General features: G+C 52.9%; 7 protein-coding genes; all 7 read right to left on the bottom strand.

Moving 5' to 3' along the window:
- Positions 1 to 7,366: 7,366 nt before the first annotated feature.
- Positions 7,367 to 9,209, bottom strand: CHC_T00008093001 (hypothetical protein). XM_005711970.1 is given in 5 exon segments: positions 7,367 to 8,059; positions 8,060 to 8,363; positions 8,484 to 8,568; positions 8,685 to 9,126; positions 9,127 to 9,209. 3 exon segments carry the CDS (start codon positions 9,124 to 9,126, stop codon positions 8,060 to 8,062), a joined length of 831 nt encoding a protein of 276 aa, XP_005712027.1. The 5' UTR covers positions 9,127 to 9,209; the 3' UTR covers positions 7,367 to 8,059.
- Positions 9,210 to 10,145: 936 nt separating this feature from the next.
- On the bottom strand, positions 10,146 to 11,497 carry CHC_T00008092001 (hypothetical protein). XM_005711969.1 is given in 2 exon segments: positions 10,146 to 10,405; positions 10,406 to 11,497. 1 exon segment carries the CDS (start codon positions 11,495 to 11,497, stop codon positions 10,406 to 10,408), a length of 1,092 nt encoding a protein of 363 aa, XP_005712026.1. The 3' UTR covers positions 10,146 to 10,405.
- Positions 11,498 to 11,618: 121 nt separating this feature from the next.
- On the bottom strand, positions 11,619 to 12,458 carry CHC_T00008091001 (hypothetical protein). Its single transcript, XM_005711968.1, has one exon. The coding sequence runs from the start codon at positions 12,456 to 12,458 to the stop codon at positions 11,619 to 11,621; it is 840 nt and encodes a 279-aa protein (XP_005712025.1).
- Positions 12,459 to 13,367: 909 nt separating this feature from the next.
- CHC_T00008090001 (hypothetical protein) lies at positions 13,368 to 13,632 on the bottom strand. XM_005711967.1 is given in 2 exon segments: positions 13,368 to 13,422; positions 13,423 to 13,632. 1 exon segment carries the CDS (start codon positions 13,630 to 13,632, stop codon positions 13,423 to 13,425), a length of 210 nt encoding a protein of 69 aa, XP_005712024.1. The 3' UTR covers positions 13,368 to 13,422.
- A 1,725-nt stretch (positions 13,633 to 15,357) lies between these two features.
- On the bottom strand, positions 15,358 to 16,435 carry CHC_T00008724001 (Glutathione S-transferase). XM_005711966.1 is given in 3 exon segments: positions 15,358 to 15,571; positions 15,572 to 16,264; positions 16,265 to 16,435. 1 exon segment carries the CDS (start codon positions 16,262 to 16,264, stop codon positions 15,572 to 15,574), a length of 693 nt encoding a protein of 230 aa, XP_005712023.1. The 5' UTR covers positions 16,265 to 16,435; the 3' UTR covers positions 15,358 to 15,571.
- Positions 16,436 to 18,151: 1,716 nt separating this feature from the next.
- Positions 18,152 to 20,194, bottom strand: CHC_T00008089001 (hypothetical protein). XM_005711965.1 is given in 3 exon segments: positions 18,152 to 19,417; positions 19,418 to 20,065; positions 20,066 to 20,194. 1 exon segment carries the CDS (start codon positions 20,063 to 20,065, stop codon positions 19,418 to 19,420), a length of 648 nt encoding a protein of 215 aa, XP_005712022.1. The 5' UTR covers positions 20,066 to 20,194; the 3' UTR covers positions 18,152 to 19,417.
- Positions 20,195 to 21,713: 1,519 nt separating this feature from the next.
- Positions 21,714 to 23,407, bottom strand: CHC_T00008088001 (hypothetical protein). XM_005711964.1 is given in 4 exon segments: positions 21,714 to 21,880; positions 21,975 to 22,056; positions 22,057 to 22,782; positions 23,024 to 23,407. 2 exon segments carry the CDS (start codon positions 22,054 to 22,056, stop codon positions 21,714 to 21,716), a joined length of 249 nt encoding a protein of 82 aa, XP_005712021.1. The 5' UTR covers positions 22,057 to 22,782; positions 23,024 to 23,407.
- Between the last annotated feature and the right edge of the window lie 2,855 nt (positions 23,408 to 26,262).

Genomic DNA, 26,262 nt, shown 5'->3' with positions numbered 1-26,262 from the left:
AATATACTTTTTCTACAGTGACCCACTGCAAATACCGGTCACTCAACAGGAAAGGTCACTGTAGTGAGGGGGTCACTGTAGAAAACGAAAGTGGGCTTTGTGGGCACACAGGGCAATGGTGGCAAGAATTTTTTGGCCATCGGTCACTGTACCGAGGGGGTTCACTGTCACGAGCGGTCACTGTATCGAGATTTTTCTCTGTACTGTACACGCCGCCTGTCAGGCGTGTAATCCGAAACGGTGAAATCCAGGGACCTCAGGGGGATCGACTAGGTCACTAGGTATCCCCCGAGGTCGACCATGGTCGACGATGGGGAGGTACGGCACGCCCGCGGTGCCCAAGATAAATACCGTCTCGGATACTTGCAGTGGCGGCGCGAGCCCCGACACGTGGCAAAAATGCCAAGTCTCATTCCCGTACCGGTGCGGTAGCCTGCGGCAAAAATCCGGGGACCAAATTGTGAGGGGTGACACCGATCGGATCGGCAATTACGTCGAAGTTCGGGCTACGTTTGAGCCCCTAGCGGGATCAATAAAAATCGTAACCAACCGCCGACAACGGCATCGTACTCCCGGTCAAGCCGCTTCGGACAGTATAAGGTCCGAAAAACGGTCAATGTCGACCCCGGGGGACCAGCCCCCAATTTCGGTCGACTTTGGGCTACGTTTTGACCCCTAGCGGGCTCAATAAAAATCGTATCCCACGTCCGAGAACGGCATCGTGCTCACCGCGTCAAGCCGGACCCGGGGGTATCCACTCCGAAATAGCGGTCATGGCGAGGTGTCAACCGATTTGGAAACGAGATCAGTTTTTATTGGTTTCTATTGGGTTTTTACAGTTTCCAAATCGGGGTTGTTGGCGAAGTTGCCGGCGGCGCACCCGTACGCCCCCAACCGCCCCGGAAAGGGACCCAGCGAGGCCAGAGGGGTCTCCCCGCAACCGCAAGGGTCGAGACCCCCGCGTACTGTACGCGCCGGTGGAAAAGAGGGGCGTCCGAGGTGACAAAATGGCCAGCCCTCCGGGGGGGTGCCGTACATCGGTAAATTGGCACCACTACTCCGGAGGAGCCCCTGCTTATGGGGAGGCGCTGTAGCCCTCCGGGTGGGGCCTGGGTCTGTACCTGGCGCCCCGCCAAGGCGGGGCGCAACCGAACGGTACCCTCCAGGGACCCCCGAGAGAGCGCCCAGGTCACTGAGCGCCCCCGGGGTCGGCCATGGAGGATGGGGGATGGGGACGAATTGCTGTGAAGCCATTCCGTCCACAAACCCAATCACCGCTACGGAATGGCCGGGGTACAGTACATGTGGTGCATGCGGTACTGTACCCGGTAGCCACACCCAATGGGGGTCCGCCGCAGCGCATTGGTGGCGGTTCAAAGCGCGGCCTATTTGAGGGAATAGCCAATGAGAGCTCGTCAAAAAGGCAAAAAGCCACCCGCCAAACGGAAAAACCAGGCACGTTTTACAAAGAAAAACGCCAGTTTTGAGGCCAGGACTACCCCCCGAACGGAAAATCGGGCATAATTTACGAAGGAAAAGGGCGATTTTCTGCGAAGGAAAACGGAGCGGCACCGGACCGGGGAAGGCCCGCACTGGGCCTATCGACCACAAAAGCTGCGCCTACTCCGGAGCGCACGCTCGGACCGCTTGGAAAGTTGACGAGGCCTCCCGTGAAGGGGGTCCGCGCAGGTAAGAAAAGGCAAGACGAGGAATGCAAGTATTCTGTCAGGGGAGAATGACCATCACGGAATAATGCCTAGTCGAGCCTCGCGCGCTTGGGCGAGCATATGCCCTCGGATAAACCGCCAGGGGACTCCTCGATGCTGGCCCCGAACGACCGCTGGGCATCCTTGGGTGGCGGCATCGGATTTCGGTGCGACCCGCACGAGACGCGAGCGAACTGTACCGACGGCCCGCCCTGGCTGGCCGAGAGCTGGTACCGGGTATCGGGTCCCCCCCTGCCCGGCGATTACGCGGAGGGGCGGCCACCCCAAACCCGAGCCGCGAGGGCCCGCCGGATGACAGATGTGCCCACGGAACCGCCGGGAAAGCTACATTTGTGGCCTCAACGCCATAAGTGGGCGGAGACCAAGGCGGTGAGTGACTGAGCGGTGTGGCCAGTGGAGTTAGCGTATTTCACGGTGGAGAGCGCGGCGCGGGCGCCTTCACAGGAGCCGGCACCTCACCCCTCACTACCGGAATCGGAATTGCCTCGGTGAACCCTGTCACCGCCAGGGCTGCCGTCGCAAAAGACTAGTCCATGGCAGTGTTATTCTCGATTTCCATGACTACGAGGGGCTCCCCGAGGGGGAATTATTCTACGACTACCGGGGCGGCCGTCTGTGCAAAAGTCCTTACGGTATCTTCCGGGAGCGTGAGACCAACCGAGCCCCACTCAGGCCCTTGACCGTCGAAGATAATTATTCCCCGGTGTCACCGTTGGGAAATCTGTCCGCGGAGCATCTCCGGGGCAGCTACTGCACGCCCCGACCTCTGCAGACGGTGGACAAGCGCGTGACTCGGGAATACTGGACGGGAGATCTCCCAGAGATTCCAAGCCCTGTCGGCCCTCGAGACGTGGCTCCAGTGAGGTCTTTGTATTACCGTCGAGCCTTCGGTTCTGTCCAGTGGGTTGGGGGCAGCTGGCGTTTCCGTCGCTGCTCTTAACCTACCCACCGTTCGGACGAGCTACGGGAGTCTCTGCACGGGAATAATCCGGCGCAATCTCAACACGGGAAGGCGAGGCAGTCTCGACTCAGCCCTCGACCGTGTTGCCGGCGCTGTCGTGGCTGGCACCGTCCGGTTTTCCCCTGTCCTTTGATACGTTATCGGTACTGTACGTGTGAGAGAGGGGTGAGAGAGGGTGATTAGGACTTGTCGATCAAGAAGTCAGTGGGGATGGGATAAGGTTAGTCGTGTCAGGAAGCAGGAATCGCAACCGCATGGAAATTAGCGCCCAGCTCACATGGCCGAGCGAAAGACCGCCAAGCTGCTCGCCCGGGGCGCCGGCGCTTGCCCATGACGGAGAGGGTCCACGCAGAGCGGTCGTCGGCCGGGAAGGCGGCGGCAGATACCGATAACGGAATAGACGTGCCAAGGATGATCGTCGGGACGGCTTGCAGGGGAGATACGGAACCCGACCGGTCGGCACGAGGACGTGCCGTCACTTAAGAAGGGGGTTCCGTGGTACAATTGCCAAGTGGCGCTACTGTACTAGGCCGGCGCCAGAGGCCTCGCCAAGTACAGTACAGCGGGTTGCCCTAAAGTTCAGACAAATGCCCTAACCCCCGGACACAAGCTAATTCTGCAAATTTTATTCGGAATCATGATTCGGGCCCTCCTGACCACCATAAAGGGTCTCTCCGGGTACCTTCAGGGCGCTTTCAGCAGTAAACCATTCGTCGCCACGTCATACCGACCTCGCCACTGGATTCCTTGCCTTTCGAAATTGTAGAACGGCGCCTTTTTCCATGCCAATGTTGAGGTGAGGCTCGCAGGAGCTGTTTAAATGACTTTCGCCAGGGCTCAATGGCCGGTCTGAGCTCACACCCTTGACCGCAACGAAAACCGAATGCGCGGTTTCTGCGTGCATTTCAATAAGGGCATCAGCACGCGATGGAGAAACGTGTTCGACGAGACGTGAGAAAGGACCGACGCGAAGCCAAAACGGTCCAACTATGCATCCAAGGCGGTATCAGTTTGCGTAAGGCAGCCGCAGAAGCACACATTCCTAAATCAACTCTGCATGATCGCGTTGCGAAGCATAAAAAATCGGATCGAGTAACAAGCAAATGCCCAGGGCGTCAGCCAGATTTAGCGGCAGAAGAGGAGCAGACCCTGGTCGACTGGCTCCAGTATTTTGCAGACATGGGCTGTCCTCTGAATCAAACGGACCTCGTCGAGGCTGTGAACGAGCTTGTGAAACAAATGCCTGGAGAACGACGCGCGAAGTTGCGGTTCAAAGACGGAGTCCCAGGAAAGAAGTGGGTTCGAGGATTCAATGCTCGACATAAGGGAGAGATTAGATTTGGCAGAGCATCAAAGCAGGAGGCTATGAGGTATAAGGCGCGCAATGGCGAGACCCTCACAACGCATGGAGCGGCACTGGAAGACCTTTTTGAGAGATGGGGATTTGATGCGCGCCGTGTCTACAACATGGACGAGGCCGGCTTAACGCCGGGAAAAGATGTGGCTGGCACCACAACAAAGAAGACGTAAACGCGCGCTGGCATCCGTGGACAGCATCCCGGTCCGCTTTTTCTCCATGTCGGTCGATTAACGTTGATGGCGTGCATTTGCGCGGATGGAAGCATTGGCACAAATATGTTTGTGTTTAAAGGCACCGGTCTACGGACGAGAACGATAAAGAAGAACGGCAAAGATTTCACTGAGACAATCGCGGATTGCCTCCCACGCCATGCTCTGCTCACAGTACGCCCAGATTTTGAAGGATGTGACAAGACAAATTTTCTCGAATGGGCCACACATTTTGTCAAAAGCGTTAAGGATCTCACGACCGGCGATCGAAAGGTCTTGCTCATCTACGATGGGTACCGCAGTCATCTTGGCTTCAAGTTCCTCCTCACTCTCAAGGAGGGCGGTGTGATTGCTTACTGCTTGCCAGCACACACAAGCGGCACAACACAGCCCCTGGACGTTGGCGTGTTTTCCCCATTCAAAAGCATCTTGAATGATCTAATCTACTCAGTAGCAAGCAGCAACAAGTCCATGGTTTACGACCAATTTGACTTTGCTCGCCTTCTCACGCAGGCCATGCAAAGTTCGTTCACAAAAGAGAATATAGAGGCAGCGTTCAGACGAGCTGGAATCTGGCCAATAAATCCGCTAGTTCTCTTGCAACGCCCAGTTCCAGCGACCAGTGACGGAAACGCGAGGCCCTTGTCCGTGACAGAACTGACCCAGAAGCTTGAGGAGAAACGAACTATGATCAGGGGTGGCTTGGAGATTCAACAGACGACACTCCGCAGAGGCTTTATTGACACACAAGTCGGTCTGGCAGTAACCAGTTCTGCAGTTTTGGAAAAGGTGCAGGCGCAGGACGTTGCTTATGCACGAAAAAGGCCGAAGAGGAAGGGAAGAGGAAGGCCAGGGCGGAAAAGGCCAGAGCAAAGACCATCGCAAAAGAGCAGGCGCGCAAAGGGAGGGAAATGAAGGATAACATGCGAAGGGCGCTGATCAACAAAATCCCGCTTGCTCAGTGGATGGCCATGCCCCGTCGCACACTGAAGGAGCGTGGCGACGCCGCAAAGAAGAGGACCTTGGACATGGCGAAGAATGTTGGGGCATCTTTCCCGACGATGCCACAACTGTGAGCTCGACCCCCTTACCCCCCCGGCTTCCAAAATTAGGAAATTTGAATGATTCTATATGATAAGCTGTCCGGATTTTAAGACACCTCTGGCTGAAGAAAGGCCTCTCAGACGCTTCCCCAGGCGCCCTCACAAATACGGCGAAAGTTGATCAATCGCGACCAATCAAACGTGGCTGTGTTCGTCACATCGCTTAGGAGTAACTGCTGAAGTTACGATGCGAGAGCACAATATTTTGTACTTTAAATTTAAATTTTTGTGAAACTGTCGGAACTTTAGGGCAACCCGCTGTAGTAAGATGTTAACCGATACGGTGCATACGTGGCCAGCACGTGTATATGTGGCCACGTGAGAGTCCACGTGTAGTTAGTGGCACCAGCTAGTGCAGGTGTACACGTGGTGCGTGACCGATCGGTGGGTTAGTACAGTAGTCATTTTTAGTTACCGTAAGCTGCAGTAAGCTGGCTACAGTATGTACAGCTACTGTAGTCCGTCCGGTGCCACCGCCCTACTAGGGCGTATAAGATAGGGGGGCACCGGGCTGGAGGTAAACCGAGGCAAGCACGCCTCCCCTTACTTCCTACCCTAGTCCTTTACCGTACGGTTAAGTAAGTCCCTCAGGTTTCCAGCTCGCCACCGGTCGTCCTGCTCTACACTCCAGTACGACTGCACGTGTCCAGTGCGGTGTACCTCCCTTGTCCTGTGCTTCCTACCGTTCCGGATTATTCTACCTGACGCTCCAGTGAAGCGGTCCCCCAAGCTCCCTCATTTTAGGTACAGCCTGTCCTTTTCTGTTTACGGTTTAGCGTCCCTACGGTTGTACCGCAGCTATCATGCCGCCTGGACAGCTTTCGAGCGTATCGGGTATGATTTAAATGAATACGACAGAGCAAGTGCATACTTGGATCCTGAAGCACTTCACATACTGGGGCTTCATCACACCGAGAAAGTCGTGCAAACTCTGTAATGAAGGCTTCCTTCACGCCTTGAGAACTGTGAGTGACATTAAATATAGCAAAATCCCGACACGGCTTGCGGTAAGATGTCGTCGGCATGAGGTGGGTTGCGTACGGCTTTCGCCATTCTTCGTCAATGACGAACAGATGTGACAGCTCACGTCAGACCTCTGGTTGGAAATTGGGTTGCTGCGCGACTTCCAGGCGCGCAAAGCTCTTTCGGCAACATGCTTTCCGTGCTTTCATTTGTTTGAAATAACATCCCAACCGCTACTCTTGCTCCTACAGTATGAGCACAAGTGGATTACTGCAGTTTCAGTGTTGTTAAGCGACGAAAAAGGATTCGGAACCTTTCCTGTATGGATGGAAGCAAAAACCATGACTGTGTGTGTGGTTAGTTTGACTTGGAGACTAGGTTTTCACACATCTTTGCTTTTACAAGCGAAGCAAGGAACTGCACTGGTACCCTGTGCATAGAGTGGATCAGCAACATCCGTGCGCTCAGAGCTCATTATGCATCCCCGCCACCGTGACTTCGGAAATGTGTTAGGCACTCAACGCTGAACATAATATGTCGGTGGAGGCATTGTGGTAAAACAGGAAGGGGATGAACATGACGGTAAGAAGTCAGGATGGTGGAAGTTGGAGGAAAATGGGCCCTCTGACCTCGTGGGCGTCGACTTTTGATCTAACCGGCGGCGCCAAGAATGCTCTAGATTTTATCATACTACAGGGAATTGCAGTATTTTTGAGGGCTGTCACCGACTGATAAGTTGAACTCAAGTCTTGGCGCCAACCCGCCCGAAAGGTTTATATTTTTCAGGAATTGCAATAGAAACCCTTCTTTTTGTTTCCTTTTTCTTTCCGCGGAAACGTCCAGGACTCGCGATGCGTGCATCGCAAAGAATTACACCTTGCTGGCACGTCTGAAACGTGTAAACCTCCCTCTAATTTGAACTAGTACACGTGTCATAATCGCGGTTGCCCAGCTCTGCTCGTAGCGTACTGTACCAGCAATCAACTTCTCCATCCCAGTCAGCAGTCTGCGCCGACTTTCGTAGAGCACCTGCGTGATGGATGCGTCTTCCAACGCTACGCTCCTGTGCTGATCGATCGAAGGACAATCGCGCTGATCCGGTGCGAGAGAGGACACCCGTCCCTCGGGGCGTTCATTGCATCCAAATTCCGTTCCGTTTCGCAGCAGTTCCACCATGTCCGCCTTCTTCAATTTCCAGAGTCTTCTCGTCGTCTTACTCCTGGTCATTTGCACCTGCGCTTACATACACACTATGTATCCCGCACTGCTAGACGGCAATCGACAAGGATTTCTCGGCGTCTTTTGGAAGGCTGCGCGAATCGGTATGCATAGGCTCGCGATTTGATTTTACGCAGTCTACGACAAACGACACCCTGTCGCGCGAACCCGCTGGCGATGACAGGATGGCCCTGGAGGTTGCAATTGCTGACCAAATCAAATTGTTCTTTTCTTGACTTCTCTTGCGTATGTGTGCTATCGCAGGGGAGCGATTGAGCCCATGGGTAGCCTTGGCATGTGTCCTCATGGCCTTTTCTCTTCTAATCTTCGGCAATTAACAACTCTGTACGAGGCGAGAGAACTCAAAATATGTTGGGCTCGCCATACCACAGGTATATGCAATTGCCTCAACTGCAGTCGTGATCACGACAAATAGTCTACGTGTACAGTATAGCGGCACCCCAAGCCTCAAGCTGCCCACGTCAAAAAGGTGCCGAGTTGTCCCGCTACAACGCGGGCTACTCCAACTTTTTATTGTCGATGATGTTATATATTTCGTCCAGCTGTTCTTGCATGATCTTGCCAGCATGGTCTGCTAGCTGGATATTGTCAAACTTGGAGGCGTCATCCGTTACTTTGAAGGCGCGTACGTAAATGTCGCACGGGAAACCGCCCATCGCGCTTGTATATGGCCAGGCTTTTTCGCAGCCAACGTTAATAAAGCCCCATATTGGCTTCTTGTGCGCGATCGCTAGATTGAATGCACCGCGGCGCAGCGTCTGTATCTTTCGCGGAGTCTTGTTCAATTGCCCCTCTGGGAAGCTGTAGAGATGAAAAGAAAAGTGTGTTAGAAAACAGTGACTAGCTGTAGTTAGACCTATGCAGGAGGGAGATGCATGGCAAAGGAATGTTAAAGAGTCGGTGATGGCTGTATCTACGTACATCAGAAGTCCCCCATCTTCTCGCAAAAACTTATCCATGGCAACGGCCACTTTGCCTTGTGCCTCCTTGTCTACACCAAAATCACCTGACAAACAAAAGCGAGTGTCGCAAGAGCAAACCGAATCACCGACGTTAGTCACAAGAGGCATTCAAAACAATGGGGAAGAAGCAGGGAACTGCCCAGGCCTCGTGGAAACATACCTGCTTTAGAGCCTTTGAAATAAACAGGAAAATGTCCGACCGCGGTACAAATGCCGCCAAACAGCGGCTCGCTAAACAAGGCTAGTTTAATAAGCGATCGCATACGGGGTCCCAGCCATGTGGGAAGAAGCGCGGTGATGAGCAAGGAATCCAACTTAGAGTTGTGATTGGCGATGACGAATGGGGCTGCTCCTTCAGCAGCCATCTGCGCCCATGCCTGTTCGAGCTCGGGCAATCCGCGGAGCTTGACCCAGGGGCAAGCCTTGATAAGAAGGTAGTTGAAGCATGTCGATGAGAGAGCAATGCTGTAGGCGTGTCGCTGTGAAAGCGGGCCAAGCCCTGGAAGAATGTGAATTAGCTTGCAGACGGTCCAGAGGACGAGGAGGGTGTTGAGGAATGCGAGGCCGAAGCCGACTTGGTAGAAGAGATTCGGAAGCGCCATGCTGGAAGCGTGAAGTGCGTCCACGGTGCGGAAGCCCCTGCAGGACGGAGGTTGCCCTCAACGGTAATGATGTATGTGTAATGAGTTGGCGAAGAGGGAGGCGAGGGAACACGTCGCCGACAACAGCGGTGTGATGAGATCAGGATCCATACTTCGGCAATGGTTGCCACAAAGGGTGGACATCAGTCATCCATTGTGGGCGAGAATTGTTGTGGGCAGTCGACGGTTGTCGTACGCGACACTATTGGGCAGAATCCATTCGCGAGCCATCGTAATGCCCAATCAACGGGCGCGTCTCCAAAAGATGATACTGTACAGTCACAGATGGTACAGTCCACAAAATATTGACTGCGATAGAGTGTAGGGATGATGAATTACAGCGGGCCTAGTACACTATGATACACCAATGGCATTACTGTAGCTTGTGCATTGACGCGTGGGGTCGTAATGTGTGGACACCGTTGTGCAAAAACGTATTGGTGCCAAGCACACAGTCTTCTCACAAGCTCATGCCAGCATGCCAGTATGCCAGCATGCCAGCATGAGCTTGTGAGAGGACTGTGTGCTTGTTGCTTTGCATATTGAGGATCGGGGCATGTGCCGATGTGGAAGAAATCTGCAGGCATTCCCCTATTGCAACTTGTCGCTCACATCGGTCAACCGCTTCACCGCCTCGTCCCGCTGACCGTCTGTTATTGTATGTGTCGCTTCGCAGATATCTGCCAACTCTCCTTGAGACTCTACGCCAACCCTCACTCTCGATCTCCCATTTTCGGCACGAGCCACACTGAAATCAAGTACACGTTAACACACAAATTCAGTCATACCCTATGTTTGGTCATGCAACCATTAGCAGCACGAAGCACTGTTGACGGACGGAGAAAGTCAACGAGAACGTCGACGATTCAGCGTCATCCGGCAGCAAATCACACACTTGCACACATACTCACACGTACTCACACGTACTCACACATACTCACAAATACTCACACATACCCACACACACATGCACACAAAAGTACTCCGTCAAAAGTCATTTAGGTATATTGGTTTGCAGATAAATGTATATACAACGGATAATAGTACAAAGGCAGCAACTTGTACGTAGCCACGAGTAATTTGATGCTTCCCTAGTGTCCTGTATCAAATCGCAAATAACATTGAGCATTTTAGTAGCCTTGTCTTCTCCTAGGCTATCTGAAGGACGTCAACTTCTGACTCGGCAACCCCAACCCCAACACATAATAGCATAAACATCAGATAAACATAGACATCAGTTTCAGCTATTGCTTCGTTTGCATTCTTCCACTTCTTCTTTCGTCGCAAACCGCCCGTTTACCCGAGGTCGAACCATTGCAATCCGTTTCCGGCATGCGTATCGCACCTTGCTTTGTTGACTTCTCAACGTCTTTTTCTGTCGTAGTCTCGTCAATGCGTGTGCTCGGTTCTGTCTTGCTTGCTCCTCGGTACACCCACTTCTCTCCAGCAGTTGCCTTCTCCGCCGTTTTCGGCTTCCACCGATTGCTTCGAAATGTGGTGCTGGTCTGGGAGGCACAGGCCCTTGTCCAGCAACAGGGTGCATCATTCTTGACATCGCGGCTTGCGCTGCAGCCCCATACTGCAGCGCCGTAGCTTGCGCAAACATATCCATAGGGATAATTTCCGTCCCGTTGGCACCTGTTACAAACGCCACTGGTCTGCCTTGGTAATGCATTGCGCCTGGGGGCGGAAGCATGTGACCCATTGGTGACGGCATGGCACATGCGAACGGCAATAGCCCCGCCATCCCAGGGTTCATAGCAGCGGCATTTGCCGCCATCATCGCCGATGCCTTCATTTGCATTTGCACGTGCGATGCTGGGGGTGGCACACTCGCAGCGGAGATTGGAGCTGAGACCGAACCCGAAACCGAACCCGAAACTGATTCAGAAACATATGAAGGCTTACCCGCTGTCCTAGTGGATGGCCTCTTTTGCTTTTCTCCAGCTGAAGGAGTCTTTTTGAACTTCTCGCTGCCCTCGAAAAGAGCCTCGCTCTTGGCAACTTCCCCTTCGTTCTTTGCAGACTCATCCGGTAGCGAGTTTGTTGGAGTGCACGAGGATGTCTCAGCAGGTGGAGGAGTCTGTGAGGAAGACTGGGAACCAGATGAAGACTTCTGTCCATCCCGTCGTTGACTACTTCCACTAGACGAAAACCCACTCCCTCCACTACCGCTAGCGTCACCAGTTTCGTTACGGAGCTCTGGAGAGGACATCATACTGATGATGCCTGGTTGTTGGTTTCCATCTGACCGGTAGCCCGAATCATTAGGGTTCATCGAGTTGCAGAATAGGGCGTTCATTTCAGCGCAGGCGGCGCTCATCTTCTCCATTCTTTCGCCCGAGCCGTCGTTGTGTTCGTAAGCCGCTTGTGGCATGAGGCTTTGACTAGTGGGATAAAAATCGCGGAGAATTGGGGAGCCAACCTGCAGGGAGTTGTACATTGCTTGAGGGTCAGGAGAGGTGAGAAAGTCGTGCGTTGAGTCGTGCGTTGGGGTGGAGGCTTCTTGAATTCCTTGACTGAAGCCATGAATCATCTCGCGGAGGTTCGGGGTGAGACGCGGGTAGCGAAAACCGGGATCCAGCATGGGGGGAGTGACCGGAGGTAAGGTCGCGAAGGCGGAAGACGCTTTGCGCTTGTCGGGGAGGCGCGGGCCGTGGTGGGCCTCGGCGGTCATGACGTAGTGGTGGTTGCGGTTGGCAGAAACAAGGGAGGAGTAGGGCTTGTCGTTCGGGGGCTCGGAGGGCGGCGTTTAGGGCGGAACCGTGGCGCTGAACTCTTAGCGGTCGGCAGTAGTTTTCTTGAGAGCGCCTGTGCGTAGTAAACAAGGCGGGCGTGAATGGAAATGAGAGCGACGTGGGCGCAAGGGTAGGAGAGGCGGGGGGATCGCCGAGAGGAGGACAGACTAGGGCCAGTTCGTAGTGCGAAGAAGCGGCAGGAAGGATTTCGGTAGTTGGGTAGTACGACGTGTGGAACGAGTTGGTTTGGGATGGGGGGCGGACGAGGGTGACGGTTCGAGTGGGAAGCGGGGTGGTTGTTCCTGGCAGCAGGCGTGAAACGAACAGGGTGTGGGAGGAGGCTTTGCATGAATAGAGGCGGGGAGGGGGGAAGCGGCAGGAGATGTGCTGTTTAGTGGATAAATATTTCGTGTCGGATGGGATAGGGCGGCGGCGCTGAGAGCGTCGGTTCGGCCAGGACGAGTGTGAATGCCAACCGGGGCACTCGACAGCGAGGGAGAAATGTGCGTGCGAGGCGGAAATCTCCGCCACCGGCGACAAGATGCCCTCGCACATGCAATAAACCGCAAAATTTCGGGCACCGCTTGCACCGCTTGTCCGGGGAAACTGTGTGAGCACGCAACTTGTTGGTCCGCGGGCCTGCCGCTTCGAGCATGACATGCAAAAATTTAATCCCTGTTGCCCCACTTTTGGATGTGCATGAACGCTGTCTCCATGCCGCTTAGGCCGATGTAAACCGCCTCCATCAAATTTCCAGCCTCCAGAGATTGTCTCTCTGCCTCAAAGACAATCTCGAAATCTCCCATCCGCCTTTCCCAAATGCCGGTCCACCATCTCCCATCCGCCTTTCCCAATGCCGGTCCACCACACATGGCCCCTTTCCCTGCACCAGACAAGCTGTTTTTCCAAATGGTGGCGGTTTCGCAATTGCTAGAATTCCAGCGCATATTCCCCCCTTTAGCTCGATTACAAGTATTCGTTTTTTCAACAGGCAAACATCATCTTCCACATGTCCATTGCTGCCGGCAGCTGGCATCAATATCGGACATCGGCAATGCCCGAGAAGAACGCCAACGCATGGCTAACTGTCAGACTACGGGGGAGATCCGACTCTGGATCGAACACCCGGATCGAAACCCTACAGATCCAATCCGAAAGGTCCATATCCCGTTTGTGGCCGACATTTGAGAATTGCACTGGTGCTCACCCCACTCGCCTTTTCATCTCAATATCTACACCTCCCGCCACCCAACTCTGCTCAATCCACATCCATTGCTTCGAAACATTCGCTGAAATTACCCCATGTACCTCTCTACAAACCTTCCGCCCCATCCCCGCCGTGCTGTGTCCAAAAATTAAAAAAATTAAAACACGAGAGTATCCCGCTCTAACCCTGTGCTATACACCCAGCGACGGTGCGCAGATGAATCGTCATGCAAAGATACACATTAAGGTGTACGCAACTTGTCCGCATAATTATTGTTTACTGTATACGTCTCGATCCGTTATGAACAATCTCTCAAAATATCACCACTGAAGCAATGCTTGAAAACTGTGTCCAGAGTAAAGTCTCGATAAGCTGTGTACCTGATAGGATGAACTGTCTCGGTGCAGTGGACCGAAAGGCTGTGAGGGAGGCGCCACCCCGCTTTTTGGCCCAGAAACGACAGTTTGGTATTTGTGAGGTGAACCAGACTCGATAGAATGAATTACGCGATATAATGAACATAAGAAGCATGAAAAAAACTAGAATTCACTTTGTCGGGGCCTAAAAGCACACTAGAAACTAACCATCAGCGACGACAGAAGCTATCAATACGTCTTTGCTTCAGATTCCAGGTACCATCGCCTTGAAATCCCAGCAATTTCAGAGCCTTCTGCCTATCAGATAGGGCGACCTGCATCGGTTTCTTGGGGTTGCTTGTTGGGTGCAGTGCTGCTGCTTGCGCAGCAGCGTGCGCTTGCTCGGCTGCATCAAGCGCAGCTGATGTCGCACGAGACACAGCTACATGGATGTTCTCCATGCTTAATTAGGCAGAATGAAAATAGAGGGAAGGCCGATTCACAACGGGAAGAGTTCTGAATGTCCGAATGGGCCCGTCGACGTCGCCCGTCGACACACAGGGTCATTTGACCAAGGTATGCTGTACCCTGTACCTGTACCACGGCTACACGTGTACATGAGCAGTTCCGCCACTGTTCACAGTTCGAACTATGCGCGCTGCACTGCATCTGGAGGACAACGCTGATCTACCTCCCCTTGATTAGAAATTCGTCCTCTTGCATTTGACACTCTTGGCGCCCCAAGTGCCCGCACCACATCCGTACTTGACTCTCTTGCTCGTCAGATCGCGACTCGCACTGGGACTTTATTTGGAACTGCCAAGTCCCGTCTCTCCCAGCGCCTTAGCGACACGATATGGTCCAGTGTAGCCTCGGCTACCATCGCCCGTATGCCTTATCACGGCTCGGCCTTATCATGTCCCACCCAAATGTGACTCTTAAACGCCCGTCCTGTGGGATAGCATCGGCTCCCCCTGAAAGTTAGAAAAATGAGAAAATTTCTTACGTGCTCCCTTTTATTTGGGGATTTTTGTTACGTGCCCCTTTTATAAGCCCCTTTATATAAGCCCCTTCCCTTGGGGGCGCTAGAGTGATGAAAAGGTGAAGAGGGCGTCGTCGGAATGAGTTTGATCAAAGGGAGCACGTTCCCTGACAAGCACAGCATCTTGATGGCATCCTTAGCCCTGTGCGCCACCGTGGGCCGATCTCACAAGGTAAAAAAGTCAGACCCCGGGCGCCTGCGTGTAAAGTGCCCCTCCCAGGAGTGCTCATACATTGTCAACGCTCAACCAGACCGCAGGGCAAACAACGGCTTGTGGAGAGTGGGAAAACTCAATCTCGCTCACTCCTGCGACGCAATAAAGGGGAAACGAAAGCGCAAGCCCCTAGCCGTGTGCTAGTGTTTGATAATCTACGCGAGCAGCATGCCAACGTCCCAGAGGCTGCACACTGGAATCAGCTGGACACAAATTGAGCATCGACTGTTTTTCATCATGCAACACTTGAACGCCAGTATGTTGCTGCTGCTGCCCTTGCCTCTCAAGTAAACATTAACGTGGATTTGCAGATTCTGCCTATTGCCAGACAGATGAGCGCGTGGAGAGTTCCGAGTCAGGCAGGTCGGCCGAAGAAACGGCGGAAACAGGGGGTCGCAGCGCCTCAACGAAAGTCGCGTTGCTCTGCTTGTGGTCAAGTTGGGCACTACACTACGACTTGCGAAGCCCCAGACACTGTGTACCTCTACCGGAAAATCGTTCGGGGGTGAGGTGAAGAAGGGGGCACGTAACAAAAATTCCCAAATAAAAGGGGCACGTAAGAAATTTTCTCTGGAAAAATAAAGTCATTCACAGTTCATATGAACTGGCTCGGTAAGGCGAACACTCGCGCCACATTTCGGTTCATATCGAGACTTTACTCTGTACCAAAGCAGCGCTTTCCCGTTCCCCATTCCCCATCTCAACAGAATACTTCATACACGTGAAGTCGCTCCGCTGCCCTTAGAAAAGTCTGAGCTCTAGTTGTCGCTCCCATTGAAACTGCTGCGGTATTCACAACAGCCCAACTCTCCACATGGTGCACATTCTGCAATTACAACCACTCCCACTTCACAACTTTCCGTCGCCAAACACCCTCTTAAACTGCTTCCTCGCCATAACCCTCTCTACATAAGCCAGCAGGACTGGCGAGTCGTCCAACAACCCATACCACATTGACCAACGGCATGCATACCCGACCATAATATCGGCAGTCGAAAACCCGGCCCAGTGCGGCTCGCACACGAACTCTGCGCCTCCCTCGAACACCTGTTCCAGCGTCGGCACAACTTTCTTCAAGAAGGTGTTTCTAGCCACCTTAGCGGCCGTCGCACTACGCATTTTCTCGGGCAGCAGCTGCTCGTTCAGGCGGATCTGCCACAAAATTGAGTCCATGGAGGCTGCCGCGAAGGCGATCCAGCGGTGGTACGCCGCGTAGGCTGGGATGTCTGTCGCGGGCGGTTTGAAATCAGAGCCGGTGGGGATCTGATCGGTCAGCAAGTGGCAGATGGCAGCGCTTTCGGTGACAAGCGTATCCTCCTTCGTCTCTTTGTGCGTCAGACAGAGCAAGGGGACGGCGGACATGGGGTTGAGCGCCTTGAAGGGGGCCTGGTACTGCTCGCGGTTCAGGAGGGCAACTGGGCGCAACGTTATGTCGTCGAGGATGCCGAGCTCGGCGGCGAGCCATTTGACGCGGAGCGAACGCGTGATAGTCATTTCGTATAGCGTCACGGCGTACTCGGTGAGGAGGGTGGACGAAGCCATTGTGAAGGCGAGTTGTGTGGTAGGTGGGATAGGTGGAATGCGCGCAAGAGAGATGAAGCGATAGCGGGGTGCGATGAGGAAGGCGCGTTTATATGGGCATTGCGCTACAGCGCAGCGGAAGAGCACGTAGACATAAAGCGGGGATGAAATTGAACATTGATGTTCGAACATTGATGTTCGATTTCATCCCCGCTTTCACATTGGACATGACGATGGTGGTCTAAGGTCGGAAACGGAAGCGTGACATGAGTTGGCTGCCGGGGTTTCTCGCGGCGACAATCTGTTCCGCGACGCTGATGTCTCTAGAGCAGCAGTTGTTCTGTGATTGGTCCGCGGGCGCGGAGCAGCCGGCGATCAAGTCAAAGAAGTAATGTTACGGTGAACCCTTGCGCAAATTCAGGTTTGATCTTACGTCACGGCGGCGATGCAAACGCACAAACTTGCTTCCCGCACTAGCCTGGTCGCCTTGCTGGCGGGACGGCTCCTCTGCCATCCAATGCCCCCCGCCGGCATGGTACAGTACAGTAAATTCACATCACAATCGCTGCATGGCGCCTCCACGAGAAAGAGTTTCCAAGGCCCACTTCACCAGATGTTGATCCCAAAAATGACGCCATGGGCCACGGGTCCGTCGTGGAAGTCGTGGATACGTTGTAAAACGTGTGCGTCGTGGAACCGTGTACAGTAGTGGGTGGCGAGGGCTCGGACCTAAAACCACAGTAATTTACAGTACACCACCGCAGGGCGAATTCGCAGGGCGAATTCTCAAAAATACATCATAGCACACTTACACCTGTGCCATTCCTTTTCCCGAGATCCCGTTGGTGCAGACCTCCAAGGCACTTGTGCAGGACTCCTCTGCACGGCGCATGGGACAGAATGAGAATGTGAGTGGCTGGCCTTCTAAAAACAGCAATGCAAAAAAACAAAAAAAAACAGAAAATTCAAATTTAAATGCGGAGGCGCGTGCTACTGTACGTTCGCTTGCTGCGAGGAAGGCGAGGCAACGTGGCGGTACGAAATTTAAGCAAAATCCGGCCTTCCGCTCTCCCGCGGTCGAGGGGCTGCCTCCAGGTCGAGCGCACCTGCAAAGAAAATGGGAAAATGGGGCATGACTGCATGGACAGTGCCCTTGTATCTTTTTCTTCGAAAAAAATAAGGGCATCGCACAGAGGGAGAGAAAGTTCCAATTCAGCTTCCTCTCCCCATCTCCCCTTCTGACTAACCACCAATCGCCCGATTCCCCTGACGGTACTCTTTGAAGGGCACCTTTCGCAGTGCACATGGCGCCATCTACAAGCTAGGCGCCCCCATCTCGTGCGCCAACCTAACAACGACCACCCCGCATTTTCTTCCAAGTCATCCTTCTTCTACTCAAAATCTTTCCTCCTTCCTATCGTCTACGTCCTCACCGTGCCTTTCGGTTCTTGAATGCCGTGTTTGACATGCGTTCATTACGATTCCCTTAAAAATCCTCAACATGTCCGAAGCCCAAACTTCTCACCCGATGAACACGAGTAACGAAAACAGCACCCCTTCATCTCCTTGCGTGAAACCAAGCCCTCTTAACCCACTCGATCCTTCGCTCCACCCTCTCAGACCAGCCCCTTCTTCTCCCCCCTCGTCCTCAGTATGCGTCGTCTGCATGGACACCGACAAGGACATCACTCTCGCACCATGTCAACACACTCATTGTTGCCTCACATGCTTCCGTCGTTCCCAGCTGAAAGTCTGCCCCGTCTGTCGAACGACAGTCACGTCCATCACATTCTTATCAACCGGACTCCCCCTCCCGCTTGCCCTCGTCACCCCAAGTCTCCTCCCAGACAGACCCAATCCCTCACGCTCATCCACATCGACGCACCACACAGGTGTCCATGAACCTGTCCTTGCCGAACTTCCGAGAAGCCTCCGCACGCGCCGAAGCATGCCTTCCCTTGTCGGGCCGCGAGATGACGACACAGCGTCTATTCACTCGCGGACCACCTCCATGTCATCGATTAGCGTCGCTACCCAGGCCCAATCATCCGTCAGGTCGCTCCCCAGAGAGCACCACATCGCGTTTCGACACATTCGACAAACAGGATCAGCACATCCCAGCCTCTTCTCCCCGCCCCCTCACACCCGCCCCCATTCGGCGACCAACACTTCTACGCAAGACGCTTCCAACTCTCGACGACCAGCTGCACAAACTTCATCTCCAATTCTCACAGGTCGAGTGCCACATAATATCGCGCTCATCGGACATTCCAGAAAAATCTTGATGCCTTTAGCACAACGCCTCCTCGCTACATTCCCTCCTGTCGATGGGGCTGATATCGCTTCCAGATCCAAATCTACCCTGTATATAAATGGGAAACTCTTTCGAATCGTACTAATCGAGTGTCCCATGTTTTCTATCGGACCGGAGCTTATTATGAGAGTCCAAAGACAGTCTCCAAAGCTTGTCGTCTTGTGTGCAGATTACTTCAACATTTCATCATTCGAATCTATCGTCAGGACCGATATGGAGATGCTCGACTACTTGAATCTCACCTGCGTCTGGGTTCTCGTCAAATCCACAACACGCCCGAAGGGCTCCAATATCGTCGACGACTCGGACGTCAGGACAGCAAGCCACTTTTTGAGCACTTCTCGAAAATGTTTCATAGCGCCCGTCGATGGTGCCCTCCAGAATGTGGCCTTGCGCAAATTTGGCTTCTACCTCTATAGAACCCTTACTCAAGACTCAGACACAGGCCTACTACGCCCCAATCTGGGTGGCAATCATTCGGGGATTCCGTTTCGATCCATGAACCTTTTCTGCCTTCGACCAGAAAAGCGGAAAAGAAGACAACGAGAACAACATCCATCGAGATCTACCACAAGCTTGTCGAAGTGGCTCTGGTAGACGACGTCCTGCGGATAGTGATGTTCAGTTCTTTTTCGCGTTTGAGATCCTTCGCCTGTGCGGAGGCAACACAATATGCGGCCATTACAACAGGACAACCTCTGTACATAGAGAGAGTGTGCTCTCTCGCCGTATCGTCGGTTCCTTGTATCTAGCTTGTCCTTAATGCCGTTGCAATAACGATGAAGTGAAAGGGTCTGAAACCTGCCAGTTGAGTCGAACCACATTCTTGAGGCCAAAATTCTCATTCCAGTAATTCTCTGTCAGACACGTTCAAGTGTTGCCACGCTTTCGACATGTGGTGTGTTTGGAAACATATCCACAGGTTGTATGCTTGAAACTCGGAATCTGCCTTCTGCCTTTTCTTCTAGCAGTTCAAGGTCGCGCACTTGGCTGACAGGGTTACAACTCACATAAACAATTCGTTTCGCCTGGCATTGTGCCAGGAATTTCAAGAGACCCGGATGAAGCCCAGCCCGCGGGGGATCCACAACGACAACATTTGCGTCCGGTATACCTGCACCCTTCAGTACGGCATCCACCTTGTCCAAGTTGCCCTGCTCGAAAGTAACGTTTGCAATGTTGTTCGCCATGGCATTCTCATTAGCATCTTCAATAGCTGAAGCAACAATATCAATCCCCACAACGTGTTTCGAACTTGCTGCAAGAGAAAGACCGATGGTGCCTGTCCCGCAAAATAGATCCAACACCGTATCATCCGAAGTCAGTTTAGCCGCCTTCTGGACTTCGTTGTATAGAAGTTGGGCTTGCATTGGATTGGTTTGGAAAAAGGAATTTGCAGATATACGGAAAACAAGTCGACCGAGCACCTGCTCGATGTACTTTTTCGAGCCGGCCAGTAAACGTTCGCGGCCCTCATCCATATCGTGACCCCCTTTCTCGCCGCTCATGTTTTGTACCACACACACGACAGACGGAAACTTTTCTGTTATTTCAGTGGCAAATGGCACCAGTCTTCCTGGCACATCACAAGGGCTGGTGACGAGATTGACCATGACCTCCACTTCACCTCTGGCGTTTGTCGAGGTTCGGATCCCGACATTCCGCAAGTAGCCCAGTTTTTTCTTGGTGTCGTAGGGCTCTAAAAGTAAGGCGGGGCTTCTTTCCCGAACATAGTTCAAAATTTCATCGCCAATGGGCTGTTGAATGGGGCAACTTTCTATCTGCACGACCTTGTCGTAGCGCTGTGGGGCATGCAAACCCACCGTGTACTCATAGTTGGTAGGACCTTTCATGTAAATTTCATTCGGCTGCCCACCTATCTCATACCAGCGGCGCCCAAAGGAAAACTCCATCTTGTTCCGATAATGAAGCGCATGCTCAGACTCAAGCACGGGTAACACTTTGACGCCATACTTCCGGCAAATTTTTGCATAAACGTTATTCATCTGTGCTTGCTTCTGCCTGATCTGCTCCTGATACGCAACGTGCAGAGACGAGCACCCTCCACACCCTCCTCCGCCGAGCTTGAAATTACCAAAGTGCTTGCAAGGCGATTCCACAGCGTGTGGTGATGTTGCCAGACGCTTTACAAAAATGGCCTCTGCGTAAGACCTAGTGGAAACAGGCGTGGCATGTGTGATGGAAGGGTCGAGCTTTAGCTTTCCGCGGCGTCGGACTTTGGTGACAGCGCACCGCACAATTTCGCCAGGATGCGCTCCTCTTGGGGCGTATACGGGCATACCAACGTCCTCCTCGACGCGCTCGGGGGATTGCGGGATGTATGCGACCGAGGCGCCGCCGTATGCCAGCTTATCGATGACCAAGTCCAACGTGTCGCCTTTCCGCAAGAGGCGCGGCGCGGCGGGCTGAGCGTCCTTCGCGAAGGGCGGGGCGGCGGATGGCTGCCCTGTGGCAGTCGCAGTCCATGTGCAGGGAGTCGGGCGACAGGACAGGTGGCGCGGTGAGAAAATTGGGGCGGTGGCAGAGCGGGAGCGATTTAAGATGGGGAGGATGAAGGAGCTGGCAAAGGCATAGCGGGCAGACATGGCGGGCGGGACGAGGGTGTTGAACGAAATCGCGGGACGCCTGATGGACTGCTCCCTCGTGAAGAGCGCAGCAAGTTGGTTACAACACTCTAGACGGGTCTCGAGTGACGATGGGAAACCCGATCTTACAGATCCGTGTCATGTCCAGGAGCACCTCGCTTGATCTCAGCTGCCTTGAGAGTGACCAGTGAGTACAGCTCAGTACAATAGAACACACGTGTGCTGTGCCTATTAAGGAAGTGTCCTTACATCTGTATGTTTACAGTTTGATGACGCCTCTCACACACGCCATCCGGGATGAACGAAATTTAATTTCCAGCGAATCAGATTCGGAGAGAACTTCAACCTGAACCAAACTTGGAGACCAATTACAGTACACGACCCCGACAGTGCAAAATACATTGCTGGCCCCTACCAATATGCTCTCTCAATGCTCCGGTTTGTCCCCCCTTGTCTTGTTGTTCAAAACATTAGTGCCATCGGAAACCCCCCGGTGTGTCACTTCCAGCATCTCCTTCCTTGACCCGTTCTGCTGAGGCAACGTACCAAACTACACGAAATGGCCGTCAATATTCCCCTTACCACCGGTCCCGAAGGCCCCTTCCCGCTGCCGTTCATGGGCGAGGTCTTCCTCCTCACCCGCGACAAGACCGAGGTCTCTTTCCGCGACTCCGCGCGCACAGCAAAGCGTCTCAAAGGTCGCCTCTTCATGACCAACTTGCGGTTCGTTTCGCACTTATCACCACTAAACCGCTCCCTGCCTTGCACAGTTTCCCGCGTGTGAACTTCGGCTTACAAATTCCCTGCCCGCACCACAGCATGGTTTTTATGATCCGCCAACAAGACCAGCAGAAGGCCGGCGCCGCCACTTTCGAGATGCCCTTCCGCGGCATCTACGACGAGAGGCTCAACCAGCCCATCTTCGGCTGCATCAACCTCACTGCGGGCATCATGTACTACGACGAGCAGCCCTTTTCCGGCGACTTGTCCATCCGCATCAACTTTGCAGAAGGTGGCGTCAACACCTTCCTCCCCATATTCAACAACGTCCTAGGAGCCACACGCCAACAACTTGCCCAAACGCAACAGACGCAGCAGCAAGCACCGCCCGTCGCCGTGAACGAGTCTGCGCCGCCACCAGCCCAATTCTTCCCTGATCAGAATGACGCATTTGTTGATCCCCAGGATCCTTCCCACATTTACACTACACAGCCAGTCGTACGGCCAGAAGAACGCAGGCAGGATCCGCCGTCGTGGCACGTTAGTGGTGCTGGTTTACATCAACGACGCAAGTAGTGTACGGAATTATTCCTGTTTCCATTCAATACAGTTACAGCAACCATCGCCCTATTAGTCTAGTGACGGACAACACCTCTAATCCCTTTTGTCCGCATTTTCCGTAGCTGTGCCGCTGCGCTTTCGGAGCGTCGATTCACTTTCCGTCGCGGTTGAGATGTCGGTGATCGGCCCACCCAGTTTCTTCTCGGCGGAATCGCCGATGTCCTTGAGTCTCTGTGACAATGTCTCTTTTTCGTCTTCATGCTCCGTATTCTGCTGCATCAGTTCGACAATCCGGGCGATGACAAACATCAACGTGAGTGCGAAACCAGCAAGGTACACTGTGATAATAAATTCACAAACAAGAGAAGATCGTTAGTCAGTTATACTGTCGCTGTGGAACAGGCGTGTCTTTCATGAACGGTGTCTCACTACTTGCTCTGTGTGTCATGTCAGTGACATGATCCCCGCCGATTCCCGGACAGCAGAATTCCGAGTAAATGAAGAAAGAACATTGTTAGATAATGAAGATTTGTTTCCACAGGTAGACCTCATCAGTTCAAACGGAGCTCGCAAACGTACATTTCTCTCTGCCCTGAACTTGCGTTGCTTGTCCATGCTAACTTCAATGTATCCAGTTCTGGCTTCGCCCGTGTGCTGCTTCACACCTTCACTACTCATGTCCAACTTTTGTTCGAGGCGACGCAAAGTGGTGATTGCATCAGACACGGCCAACACCAGACCTAAGATGATAAAATTCGATAAGAAGCGCACACGCTTCGCAAGATCGTATGTGAAAATCTTTTTCGCAATGAATCTGCGGATGAGGCGGGGAAGGGGCAAAACCAAAAGCCCGGTGATGAAAAGCTCGATCATGAGCAGAATGAACACTGCCATCCATACGACGGAAGCCATGATGTGTTCGTCTGTGAACGAAAAAACCTAGACACAATAAAGAGGGTTCTTATCCGATCCTTAGCCTGAGTGAGTCACGACGGGAGACCGAGAATGAAACTATGTCGCCTCTGGCTTAATAAAGGGGAGAAACTTTTCACTGTGGGTTTTGTGAAAAACAGAACCTTCGGCAAAGTTTGAGGATTTCGTCATTTCAGAATTTTGTTCAGCTGATTCGAACCCTCAATAATCAAGAAATATGTTTTTTTGTGCAGAAAATGAACCAAGGCCTGTAATGTGATGCAAACCTGTGATGTCTGGGATTGCTGGACCTTGCTGGATGTACGCTTCAGTGTACTGTACCTACTCTGAATTCACCGAGCAGTGTGGAAGTACAGTACCTTCGAAGGTACAAAGAACTTCAGTCAGTGTCTGATCAGGTGGTCTGTGTGTGGTGCCAGAAAGAGTCCGATGCCTCCGACCACTGTTGGGGCGGAGGTGACGGCAGCTTTATTTGGTTCTGACTACGAGCCGCCCTATTGGCAGTGCCCTATTGGGGTGCTGTCTTATCTGGGTGAAACCGCAGAGGCTCAGGCAGGCCGAGCGTCCTTCTGGGTTCTGGGTGGATCCACACTCCCCCCGACGCGAGGTCTGCTCTGTGTGGGGGGGTTGTATTTGGATGCTTTGTTTTTGTTTTGTATAGAGCATCGTCTTGAGCGGTTTAGTGAATATGTCCGCTTTTTGTTCTTCTGTGGGTATGCGCGTTACCTTGATTTTGCCTGTTTGCGCTGTTTCATGGAGGAAATGATATCGTATGTCGATACATTTGCGGCGTCTTGTGGCTCCTGTCTTTTTTGGCCATCTGTGCTGCCGCTGTGTTGTCTATGTACAGTGTGGGTTGGCTTGTGTTGAGGTTGGTTTCTTTTAGCATGTTAGTGAGCCACAGTGTCAGCGTCGTTGTTTCTGCCGGTGCTATATACTCGGCTTCACACGTGCTCTTTGCAACAATGGGTTGTTGACGTGCAATTCATTGAACGGGGGAGCCATCGAGGAGTGTGACCATTCCTGATACTGACTTGCGCGAGGTTTCGTCGTTCGCAAAATCTGCGTCTGAATAGGCTTGAATGGTGACGTTGCGGCGGTTGCCTCTGGTCATGAGTATGTCTTGAGTCCTCATGGTGTGGAGGTATTGTGCGAGTCTCAAGAGGAGTTTCCAGTGTCGTTGCATCGGCTCCTTTAGGGCTCGTGCGAGGGTGGTGGCTGCGTACGCGATATCTGGTTTTGTACTGTCGGCGATGTACCGAATTTCTCTGACTGCTTTGCCGTATATTACCGCTATATCTTCGCGTGTGGTTTCTGTGGGGTTTGGTGTGTCGCCTTTGACACCATCCCGGTACGGTGTGCTTTTGGGGTTGCATTGGGTCTTTGTGAGCATCTTCACGACACTGTCGACATGTTGCGGTTCGGCGAGGTGTATGCCGGCTTTTGAGTACTGTATGGTCCAGTTCAAATATTTGTCGGGTCGTCCAAGCCGTTTGACCTTGTATTTGGCTGTGAGCACGTTGTATAGGTCGTCGATCAGGGTGCTGTGGGTTGCGACGGGTAGGAAATCTTCCATTCTGATGCCTACGAGGATGGTGTATCCTCTGTCCTTTTTCATGAACAGCGATGTGTCCGACCGCAGCTGCGTGTACCCATGTTTTTGAAGTGGGTATGCAGTTCTGTGCTGTATATTTTGGATGCTGCTGGTGTACCATATACATTGCCCTTGAGTTCGCCGTGACGGGGTTTGTGTTTGTATGTACCGTCGAAGCGTGCGGGTTTCCACAAGAAGACCTTTTTGTTGTGTCTATAGTTTTCGTGGAGGTAGGCGCCTGCTATGTCAAAATGCTCAACGACCATGTTCATGGATGCTGCAATCGCAAAAAGGGATCGGATCGTGGTACGATCTGCCATATACGTGGCTGTCCGATCTGGGTCGTAGTATATGTGCGGACGCATGTGGTCTCCGCGGATGGAACATCTCGCTTTGCGTGTAACGTGGTCCGGAGTGACGTTGTGTTTGTATCGGTACGTCATCGTTGTTGGGAGAATTTTTTTTCGGTCGCCGGGGGGTGGTGTGGAGGTCCAGTCGATGGCGGACATTTTGTCGAGTTGATCGAGCTCGTCATTGTGTGCCCTTTTCCATTTGTGAGCGTCCGGGAATTTTCTTTCTTGCCGGGTCGTGTTGAGGGCGGTCGTGGTGTGGTCGATCGTGGTGGGGATCGGTCGTGCAAACTTTTTGCGATTGAGTTTCTTGTGTGCACTGTATACGACATTTCTGGTCATGCATGGGTCCCGATGGCGTTGGTATGGCTTGAAGTTGCTCGCTCGGATTTTTGTGTATTGCCTTGTCTGGATGTTTTTCACACATTTGTGTGTCTCACTGAGTCCATACATATACCTGATTTGTTTCGCTTTTTGTGGAGTTTGGGGAGGTGAGGCTTTAGGATGGGTGTAAATCCGAGCTGTCCGAATGTTAGCACTTTTGCGAGTTTGGGTTTGGCGTTGTACCACTCTGTATGTGGTATGCTTTGGATTGTGTGGTGGTACGTGATGTTATATTTGAATACTGCATAATGCAACGCATCCTGCCAGTGCACAGCGTGGAGTTGGCTGTGTGACAGTGTGGCTCTGACGTTTTCTATGAGTGTGCGATTTATGCGCTCTGCCAGAGCGTTTTCTTGCGCGGTGTAAGGGGTTGTGGCGCAGTAGGTGATGCCCCTGCCACGCAGTTGCTCTTGGACTTGTTTGGCCCGGTATTTCTTGGCGTTGTCGGTGACTAGTAGGTGGAGTTGTTGGCCGTTGGATGCTGCTACGTGGTCGATGGCGTTGATTATTGTCGTGGGCACCTGCGATCTATTGTTGATGCAGTATACCCATATGCA

Source organism: Chondrus crispus, genomic scaffold (genome assembly GCF_000350225.1).
Source record: "Chondrus crispus Stackhouse genomic scaffold, scaffold_93, whole genome shotgun sequence".
NCBI classification, from domain to species: Eukaryota; Rhodophyta; class Florideophyceae; order Gigartinales; family Gigartinaceae; genus Chondrus; species Chondrus crispus.
The sequence above is the reverse complement of the archived record's forward strand: the minus strand, read 5'-3'. Positions and strand labels throughout refer to the sequence as shown.

What these genes read in the sequence shown, in the direction of transcription:
- CHC_T00008090001 (XM_005711967.1), bottom strand. Translation starts at nt 13,632, where the DNA reads ATGTTCATTATATCGCGTAATTCATTCTATCGAGTCTGGTTCACCTCA.
- CHC_T00008091001 (XM_005711968.1), bottom strand. Translation starts at nt 12,458, where the DNA reads ATGTGCGAGGGCATCTTGTCGCCGGTGGCGGAGATTTCCGCCTCGCAC.
- CHC_T00008093001 (XM_005711970.1), bottom strand. Translation starts at nt 9,126, where the DNA reads ATGGCGCTTCCGAATCTCTTCTACCAAGTCGGCTTCGGCCTCGCATTC. An exon ending in TTTCAAAGGCTCTAAAGCAG is followed by an intron (nt 8,569 to 8,684) that starts GTATGTTTCCAC and finishes TTTGTTTGTCAG; the next exon opens with GTGATTTTGGTGTAGACAAG. An exon ending in GAAGATGGGGGACTTCTGAT is followed by an intron (nt 8,364 to 8,483) that starts GTACGTAGATAC and finishes TCATCTCTACAG; the next exon opens with CTTCCCAGAGGGGCAATTGA.
- CHC_T00008089001 (XM_005711965.1), bottom strand. Translation starts at nt 20,065, where the DNA reads ATGAGCGGCGAGAAAGGGGGTCACGATATGGATGAGGGCCGCGAACGT.
- CHC_T00008092001 (XM_005711969.1), bottom strand. Translation starts at nt 11,497, where the DNA reads ATGGAGAAGATGAGCGCCGCCTGCGCTGAAATGAACGCCCTATTCTGC.
- CHC_T00008088001 (XM_005711964.1), bottom strand. Translation starts at nt 22,056, where the DNA reads ATGCCGCGGAAGGGCATCTCGAAAGTGGCGGCGCCGGCCTTCTGCTGG. An exon ending in CATAAAAACCATGCTGTGGT is followed by an intron (nt 21,881 to 21,974) that starts GCGGGCAGGGAA and finishes ACGAACCGCAAG; the next exon opens with TTGGTCATGAAGAGGCGACC.
- CHC_T00008724001 (XM_005711966.1), bottom strand. Translation starts at nt 16,264, where the DNA reads ATGGCTTCGTCCACCCTCCTCACCGAGTACGCCGTGACGCTATACGAA.